General features: G+C 47.4%; 3 protein-coding genes across 3 annotated transcripts; 1 reads left to right on the forward strand and 2 right to left on the reverse strand.

Moving 5' to 3' along the window:
* Positions 1 to 1,016: 1,016 nt before the first annotated feature.
* Positions 1,017 to 1,898, reverse strand: SERLADRAFT_391891 (uncharacterized protein; the record flags this gene model as incomplete). Its single annotated transcript, XM_007319349.1, has 2 exons — positions 1,017 to 1,719; positions 1,774 to 1,898. The coding sequence occupies 2 exons, from the start codon at positions 1,796 to 1,798 to the stop codon at positions 1,247 to 1,249; spliced, it is 498 nt and encodes a 165-aa protein (XP_007319411.1).
* A 994-nt stretch (positions 1,899 to 2,892) lies between these two features.
* On the reverse strand, positions 2,893 to 4,293 carry SERLADRAFT_469814 (uncharacterized protein; the record flags this gene model as incomplete). The annotated part of the gene is made up of 9 exons (XM_007319350.1): positions 2,893 to 3,248; positions 3,298 to 3,329; positions 3,381 to 3,411; positions 3,471 to 3,482; positions 3,539 to 3,634; positions 3,690 to 3,902; positions 3,951 to 4,028; positions 4,082 to 4,185; positions 4,240 to 4,293. 9 exons carry the CDS (start codon positions 4,271 to 4,273, stop codon positions 3,027 to 3,029), a joined length of 822 nt encoding a protein of 273 aa, XP_007319412.1.
* A 300-nt stretch (positions 4,294 to 4,593) lies between these two features.
* On the forward strand, positions 4,594 to 6,962 carry SERLADRAFT_438958 (uncharacterized protein; the record flags this gene model as incomplete). Its single annotated transcript, XM_007319351.1, has 10 exons — positions 4,594 to 4,821; positions 4,885 to 5,079; positions 5,148 to 5,210; positions 5,268 to 5,344; positions 5,425 to 5,551; positions 5,610 to 5,698; positions 5,755 to 5,867; positions 5,927 to 6,672; positions 6,730 to 6,840; positions 6,897 to 6,962. The coding sequence occupies 10 exons, from the start codon at positions 4,594 to 4,596 to the stop codon at positions 6,960 to 6,962; spliced, it is 1,815 nt and encodes a 604-aa protein (XP_007319413.1).
* Between the last annotated feature and the right edge of the window lie 2,601 nt (positions 6,963 to 9,563).

Genomic DNA, 9,563 nt, shown 5'->3' on the forward strand with positions numbered 1-9,563 from the left:
ACTGTCATCAGTGGGAAAGTGCCTGCTTCAGCCCACCTGTGCGAATACATCGAGGGCGATAGAGTGACAACAGCCGTGTTTCACGGACTTCACACTATCGTTGGAGGGAGCACACAATGAAGGTTTTGTGAGCTTCAATTTTTTTCTTTAAATCATCCGCATGCCAACGGGAGATTTTGACAGCTCTGGGAATACACCTACTGCGGTGGAGCCTCCTAATTGGCGAACTGGGTCTTCACTACCTGTCGGAGGTGTTGATGCCTCGAAAAGCAACCCGGAAAGCGCACTTTCGGTGGAATAGCCGGGCCCTGATTTCGCCAGACCCAAGGTTCTAATGTGCTCACAGCGGGGCGTTGAGCAGAACGAGAGTACACCACGAGTATAGTAATTTTTTTGTGCCTTCGAGATCGTCGAATTTGTTTCTATCTACTTGACCCCTGATTTTAGAGAAGGTCAAAGAAGCGACGAGTGGCACCTCATTTTCTGTTCTGTGGGTCTTTCTAAGAATTTTCAGGGAAGGAGGCGCTTCAAACACTATCAACAGAAACTGCGAAATGTTCCTGGAGTAGCCCATGCATAGTTGCTTTGCCAGCATGCTGGATCAGACGTCATTTGATCTAGACTAAAGGCTATATGCGACATCGTTCCTCTGTTGTTATACCTCTGCAAGTTATAGGTGAGTATCGTACTATCTCCTTATAGGCAAAGTGTACCTTTGCTTACTCTCAGTTTCTCTAGGGAAACTGAAGCCCTGTGTGCTTGGCCGCCAGCAAATGTGTGTATTGGGAGACATGCATCGACTGCCTCTCGACGGTGATTTGTACAACTGCGTGTTCCGCGGGGCAGGTGTAAGTGATTGACACGCTCCCCCTGAATCGAACTAGTTTGTACACGACGTAAAGGCACACAGCGGGTCCAGCGGTAATTACTCATTCACGATCACCATAGAGCGTTCCGATGTCGCGATAACACACAGGGAACGCGAGAACTCGTGAAAGCCGGGAGTTTTTCATTATAATCTAACTAGTCTACCAGAACAGCTACATGTTCTACGCTTACACAGCACCATAAAATCTGCATGTTTAAGAATTTACAGGGTAAAGTAGGGAACTACTCATGCACTCTTCATCACCGTTGAGTAAATATTAAATATTATCCATGGTATTTATTTTGCAATATATCTTTCTCTACAATCAATTGGCACATTTCACTTTGGCCACTTCGATCAAAATACTTGGTATAACCATCACTCTCGAAGGTCCAGGATGGCGGAATGTTTGTTCTCCCTTTCATCGTGGCTGCTGCTGCTATCGTCCCGTAGATCGACCATCTTGTGTTGATGCTTTCTTGAAAACTTTGAGATAGTCTCCTCCAGCATAACCAAAGGAATATGGAGATTAACCAAACGCAGAGCATGTAGTGAGTGGATAGCATCTATCGTCCAGACACGGCAGGTAAAATTTATGTCGTTCTGCCTGATGGGCAGACGCCCCAAGATGAAACCAATGCGAACAGCATCATCAGCCCTTTCAAACTTGGCAATAAGAACCCGCGCAACCAGTGTCTCGCTCAAACAATGGTTGACGATTCTAGTTTCGAAAACCCAGGGGTTTTGTCTTCTATCATCGGTTCTGATATGCCAGAGAATAGAGTCTCTGCGAACATCCCCGCGCTCGATAGGTTTGTCTTTTGGGGCGAACAGGAATCCCCAGTGCAGAGCTGAAGTACTGAGTCAAGGTCATATTTTCGGGACAGTTAAAGGATAGACCTTACGTGAGATACGATAATTGGGGTTCATAGTGTTGAGTGTTATGTACAGTCTGAACTTGTTCTTGGAGTGATTGGGTGCCATGCGAACTTAAACGAGCGTAAGATGCTAGGACGCGAAGTCGATATATACGCGAGGCAAAAGGGTCGGTGGCCTTTACAGGGAGGAATTAGATAAATAATAGTGATGAAGACTCACCATATATTTAATAAAGTATATATAGGAAGTAGGCTCAAAATGTGGCGCATATGATACCAGATGGTCGGATTGTTTTGTTGGAAACCTGTGCACGTCCAATGGTGCGGCCACACAATTGATGATGTATCCCACTTGCTAGCATATTCCTGGCCCCACAAGAAGCATAATAATAGAGCATGCCAAACACAGCTATGTGAGCGCTACGTCCACGAAGAAAGACTCGTAGGGCAAAGGGCATCGAGGAGGTGCACTGCTACGGATAAATTGCCACAGGAGTCAGCCTATGAACTATCCATGAGATGAGCCACTGGTGGATGGTCTTGAATATTGAATAGTGGATGCAAACTACTTGAAAGCCCGATATTCATAAAAGCAGTAACTGCCAGTGAGACGTTTGGTGAAGCACAATTGAGATGTAATTCAAGCCATTGTTGTAGTGACCAGTGTGACCTGTATTGATCGAGCCGCTGGCGAACGTTCCCGTCGTCGTCGACATGGTCCACTTGAGTACGAGTGAAAGGAACCGTGTCTTAGGACGTTCACAATTGTAGTAGCTTCCCAGGTGGTCGTAGTTGTGGGTATGAATCCTAGGACGTTTAGACGCTGGAATACACAACTTGAACGCCATCAAGCTGAAAATGGGTAAAGGCTAAGAAAGACAATTGGTTAAATTTCTGTCCATTGGCGGCACCGCAGCCCCACCTCTACACGTGCACCGCGGCACAGCACGCACTGCAGTGCGGCAGCAGTCCAAGTCAAGTCGACGTCACTGTTGTAACTTCAGACACACTGGTTCAACTTAGGATCTCGAAACTTTGCCCTGTGCGTGATGAACATCATCATACTGGGCTGACAGGAATCCTCTTTGACTTAGGAAGTCCCACACTGCCTGCGTGTCCGTGGTCCAGGATCATCTTTCCAGCAACTTTTTGTGCAGATCATCAGTATATGTGAATTGATGCTATTTGATCACAATGTATAAGACAGCCCCTCCATCCTGCTAATGTATAATGGAGGCACCAGCGTACACGCTTGCAACGGCGAGTAGATGAACCCCACCTTATGCTTTCGTAGGTACATTCAAAAGAACATTACCCCCACTACTTGGAACGTAGGAGATGTTGCTGTTCTGAGAGAGCGATTGAACGATAGCCTTGCTAGCCTCGATCTTTCGCAGCGCGACGAATGCCTCCCCTGCCTTATCAAGTGCTTTCGATATCGTAAAAGCTGCTTCAGCCTCTCCCTCAGCGCGGATGACGGCTGCTTGACGCTCTTGCTCGGCCTAATATCCCTTTGAATAAGTATATCCCTTTGACGTGAACGCCACTCACTTTTTCGACAATGAACTTGGCACGTTCAGCATCTGGTAAATCACATTATAATCCATAAATACGCATAGTCTGTCATTAATTACCTTGCTGTGCAATCTGCTTAGCCTCTACCGCCTGCGGATAATTTTGTGTTAGTAAGCGGCTAGCATTACCGAGGAAAACCTATTGCCAACCTGAGTGAATTCCTGTTTTGCCCCATTGTCAGCACTATGTCGCCTGCTGGAAAGTAAAGAGAACTTACTTTTCCGAACGTCAAATGAGTGATAGAAACATCTTCAAGTTTCAGATTGAACTCTCCCGCACGCTGTAGCAAGTCCGCCCTTATTCTTGATGAAACCTGAGTGTTGGTTAGAGCTGTCCACACCGAGGCTCCAATAACCGACGACACCTACCACCTCACGCTGCGTGATGAGCTCAGCAGCATCAAACTGCGCCACGATAGCTTTTAAGACTTCATTTCCGATTGAAGGAAGCACTCTTTCGTCATAATCCATTCCAAGACTTTGATAAATTTTTGACAGATGGTCTGTGTCCGGTCGTGACAAGACGCGGAGCGTAATGGAAACCATCTGAAGATCTTTCGACCCAGTGGTTGTTGATATATTCTGAGCGTTTGTTATTAGGGAGAAATTGAGAGGTTTGCGTCGACTTACTCTAGGTTTTATGCGGCAGTCATACAAGATCGCTTTCTGCAACCACGGAACAAGGAAATGTGTGCCTTCACCAGTAGCCTTCCAGTTTATGCGTCAGAATCAATCCAGTAGTCCAGTGCCATCAACTATACCTTGTCCTTCACGCCTGAAAACCGGTCGAACATCACTGCCCGATATCCACCGGGCACATCGTATATACTGGATTGCACGACGGCAAACGTCACGCCAAGGGGAACTAGTTATATGATGTTCAGAGCCTTGAGGTGCATGATAAAAAGAAAGGGCAGACCTATAAGACGGCTTGCTAGTTGTGCAAAGGCCATGACAGACAAGTTAGAGAGGAGACCGCGTCAGAAGAGAAGTGAAAGTAAGTGAACAGTGTGCCGAGACCACGTGACGCGGCAGACGTGTGTGTGATTTTAGCGGCAGGCTGTTAGAGTCGCGCTTTCCTGCTTCGCCATTCTGGAAGTGAGCCAGCTCTCCCTTACGGCTTTGATTGGCACCCCTATCTGATCACGATGGAACAGCCCGAATAGTCAGATGGCCTCACACCATATATTATGCGCCCATTTCACCTCTCTCCCTCCTCCTCCCACCACAACCCTCCTCCATACTTGGATCAGAGCCTCGCAGCTCACTCGCCATGTCACTGGGTGGTACAACTACCGCTGATTCACTCGGATCCCACCTCGACACCGTGCATGCCACCGTTGCACCGACCTCGGAACATCAAGGAAATGCACCATCTCCCAGAAAACGTCAGAGGCGTTTCAAGGATCAGGGCAAGTCATCAAGCACCCCTACCGTTAGAAGAGGTCGCCGTGGTAAACTAGAGCTGATGCCCACCATGAATTTGGACGTCCTATATCATGTGAGCGTCCCGTGTGCCTCTTTCTGGTCGCTTACGACGTTATTAATCATCCCCCTGTGGTAGATTCTGAGCTTTCTTCTTCCAATGGACCTTCTCAATCTCGCTCGGACAACAAAGGATTTCAGGTTGTTGCTTATGCACAAGTCTTCTTCTTTCATCTGGAAAACGTCTCGTCTGCAATTGGAGAGCTTACCAGACTGTCCTCCGGACTTGAGTGAACCTCAATTTGCTAACCTAGCATTCTATCCTCATTGTCATGTACGTATAACGTCCCAATCCATTTTCATTGCCGCTTTAGCTGTGAGAAATCTGCAGAATTGTGATAGAGTAGTGCATACAGTCATGTGGCGCTTTCGTGCGAGGTACTGCGCAGCATGCAAGAAAACACGGTAAGTCATGTTTCGGGTATGGATATCCATCATTCTCACTATAAAGGGATATATCAGATTGGCAAGTGTATGCGATCTTCCGCACGCTTTGATAAGAGTGATTGGCCTGCATTTGCCTTTACCAAATTACCTACGTTTGCCACATAGCAGCTCGATGTCCAGACGTAGTACGTGGTTGACTTATAATATATGCAACGAGTTTACCATCGTTAAGCTTCTCAGGTACAACTTACCATCAACCTGAGGTGGAAGGGCTAAGGAGTAGCATCGAGAGCTTGCCTCCGAGTGAAATCACCGCATACGTCGAGCAGCGATGGCAGGTCGCATCTACTGTAGAACAGGTTCGTGGACTATATTACTTCTGTGTTGTTGGTATCAAGTATAGCACATGTCGATCAGCATGCAAGGGAATGCGAGGACTGGTTCCAGTCAGTATCCATCAGTCGGAAAAATGACCTTAGGAATGCTAGGGAAGAGCGTATGAATGGGTCGGTAATCTAAACTTTCTTGCGTCACCAATTAGCTTAACATTTCATTTCGTCAGCATTCAAACGTGGCTAGTAGAACGAGGATGGGAACCCGAACTAAACTATTTTGGCTGGGACATGATTGCGCACCTTTCTGCTATCAGAGAACCAAAGCCATTAACTGCAAGAGGTACGGTCTATTGTTGCTAGTAGTTTTGGTTATTAAACAAGCTTTGATCACTTGCGCAGTTCTTGCCAACATCTCCGCGCCTCTTACTACTTGGATGACGGATTGGAGAGATCTTCGCATTGAACGGACGGTCTACTCTACCCGACGTCGTATTCTGATGGACGAATACAGGCGTTTTCATATGCAGCCATTTACTTTAGATGAATTCTGCGACATCATGCCTCATGTGGCTGATGTCTCTAACTTCCAGCCTTTCGACGATGTAATCCGTTTGCCTGCCGACGTTACGGTTACCGCTGAAAGTTTCAATGCAGCGTTTGCCCAGCTGCCGATCTTGGTGTCCGCTTGGCGACGGAGAATCGAAGCGGAGCTCGTGGAGCACTGTTTACCCCCACGCCCTTCTGCAATAGGAAACATAACAGCGGACCATTTGACACCAGCATCACGACTCAGACTCGCCAGCACCGTCTTCGTTCGCACAGATGAATATTCCAGACACTGTGCCACGATGGTATATCCCGACGTGCTAGCAGACAAGTGTTTCAACCGATTACCTGAGACTCCTGACCTCCCCGATGCCGTGTACGAAATGCACGAGACCCTCAATGGCACTCCCTGGTCAGTGAAGATGGATGACGGTGTTCCCTCGATCAAGCTATTCGAACCGGCCGCAGATATAATTCGCGCGTGTGGGATGAATCCAGACACTGCGACAGTCAGTGACATGAACTTACTAGATGCAAGGGTAAAATGTGTACCTTGCTCTATGAAGGGAGGGTACTCCGCCATGACATGGCACGCAGCCGTAAGAACTTTATTCTTTATTGGTGTTGTTATATTGTGCTTACTCGATGCGTCCTAGATTGACCACGCCGCCAATTGCCACCACTCAGATACCAAAGGAGCGAAACCATTACAGTTTGCTCGGATTGACAGTGCACCCTGCAGTACAATGATACTGAAGGAAGAAGAAGTGATACCTAACGGGGTGGATGACGTGGCCTACAGATCCGAACTATATTGTTGCAGTCTTTGCCAGCGGAGCATTGCGGACGCCTCTTCTATCTCGGTCGTTTTGACGGAGTATTCTTGTGAGTTTGTGGAGGCTTGCTTACAGTAAACCGTGTTACAAACATGATGTCGGTGGTGAAGAAGCCAACACTGTGTTCGTTACTTATTGGACCTATCCCACCCGTTTGCTGTAACAGCTCTTTGCTCCTTGTATTGTCCATGCCTCTGAGGATTTTACCCCCTTTCTCGAATATCGAGACATTGTCGCTTCCAAACTCACAAGACATGCAAAAGAAATACTAAAGAAGCTCTGATTATAAGAGACTACGGGCATAGATACATTACAATTGCAAGAACGGGGAGCCTACGTAGGAACAACAGTGACCTATCTGACAAGACATACAACGATTCACTAGAACAAAAGGCGTGGCTGAAAATGACACTCGGAGAATTCAATCTACTTAGAAGAGGAACGTACTGTCAGTGATTTGGTTCTGACAGGGGTCCATGAGGCTATAAGTGCACGTTAATCTCGTGTCCTATTCTTGTCACTACGCAGACATCCAAAAATAAAGTAGCTTTTAAGCATCGCTAACAAAACCACGAACACGACTAAGAAGAAAGATATATATTCAAGAAATGGAAGCCCACTCTCGACTAATACACAGTACATGGAAGAGGTCGTCAAAAAGCCGCACCCGGCCAAATGCACTGAACCATTTCCACGCAAATCAAAGTCCAAGGTCATGAGGCAGGAGACCAAACATGCATCATCGAATCAAAAAAAAGTGTCGTTACAAACCGTACGAGTACAGGCGGAAGAAAATGGAGCGTTACAAAAAAGGGGGATGAGAGATCGTCCGTAAGCATTACAGATGGTATGTATGCAGACACCAAGTTGTATGTTTTTATATTTTCGAGATCTTAGCCAACGCCAACAAATTGAGAGTACGTCCGTGAAACCAAGACCAAAATCAAAAATGGGTCAGATTAAAATCAGATTGGTGGAATGCCGTCCCTTGTTCAACTGAAGAGCGCGATGGAGGCAATGACAACCACGAGGGAGCACGCGTTGAACCTCGAGGCACGCCACGCCGCGTTTGTCTGTGTCTGAGTGGGAGACCTGGCGCTTGTCGTCGTCACCGTCGAGCTCGTAGGAGTAGAACTGGTTGGTGCACTCGACACAGATGAGGCGGCCGATGTAGGAGTGGGGCTTGGGCTTCCAGAAATCGGGCTGGTAGTAGTTGGTGGACTGGCTGGAGAGGAGACACTGCTGCTAGTCGGAGAGCTAGGGGATGAGGTCTGGGGCGGCACTGACGAGGGAGTCGCAGAGGGAGTGGAGGATGGAGAAGCAGATCCGGATGATGAAGCTGAAGAGGTAGGAGACAATGAGGACGACACGCCATTGTTGATCGTGAACTGTGGGCTCGCATTCCCAGAGTCTCCAAACACTGGATACTGTACGATCAGAACAAAGTTCAAGATGATAATGGAAAGAATGGGTACTTACGGACGATGATGTAGTTGCTGCGGGTGGGCACGTCAGGGACCGTTATCTGGACTTGTCCGTCTGTGTATTTGAAACCTGAAGCGAGAGGGGAGCCTAGCGAGTAGCAGCGAGGTCAGCGCGCCATCGGATATCAATTTTAGTGCACGTGGAACGGATCGCAGTGTGATTGACACGAGTAGTAGTGCCACTGGAGGAACATGAGGACGACTTACTGAGGTTCAAGTTTTCACTATTGTTTGCGAGGTATCCCAAGATCAGCATTCCAGTGGTCGTTGTTGGATTACTGGGTATATCAGAGGTATTCCTGTGAGGGATAAGTATGAGTTGGGAGTGTAGCTATGCAAGTTAGCTATGATTTCGATACGCACCACGTCACAGTCTGTGTCTCTCCTACGTTCCAAACGGTGCCTGCAATAGGACTGGTAATTGGGGGATCTACGACATCCCGTTTAGCTAGAGGCACGGCGCGAGCGAGATCGAGAGAGGCATAAATCATAAGAAATATGGAGAAAATCGTGAAGATATTTGCATGCATGGTCGTAAAAGGGAAGCGTAAGGTGAGGGAGAAGACCTGAGAGGGAACTTGGAAGTCTCTTAGACAGGTGCAGCTGCCATCATGCAGTTCATATCAGAAATGCCGTGGGAACAGAGATGTGGCTCGGGTGTCAACTTTGCCTTGCCAAGGTACAGAACCGCGTGTTATGCCTTGCATGGTTCCTTCGATGACCCGCCATCAGCGCTCTCTTTCTTTCTTATAACTCCATTGTTGTTGTCCTGCAGGAATGGTCCAGGGATATGGTCCTGGCGCTGTGTCCAACAGTCTGATCCACTTTGCCACTGCCCGATCTTCGAAAAGTAGGGAGGAATGACACAGCGGGTTCAATTACCGCTTGGTTGAAGTGTTCTGTTGGCTTCAGTCTGCGATTGGATGATTGGATTGATGCTTTGACAGGTGCGTTGACTTTATTGGGAAGTATGCTGGGAACAAAGTCGCGTCAATCAGTACCAAAAATACTTTCCACCGTTCTTTTCAGCTTGTGTTTTCAAGTTTTATTGGTGGTATCGAATGTGGGTTAGTTATTTGAACACCTGCATATGACATTTCCTCATTTGCTTGCATCTGGATTCACCCAATGGGATGAGGATAGACGAACGGTAAATAGTAGACGATATTG

Source organism: Serpula lacrymans (genome assembly GCF_000218685.1).
Source record: "Serpula lacrymans var. lacrymans S7.9 unplaced genomic scaffold SERLAscaffold_8, whole genome shotgun sequence".
Taxonomy (NCBI): Eukaryota; Fungi; Basidiomycota; class Agaricomycetes; order Boletales; family Serpulaceae; genus Serpula; species Serpula lacrymans.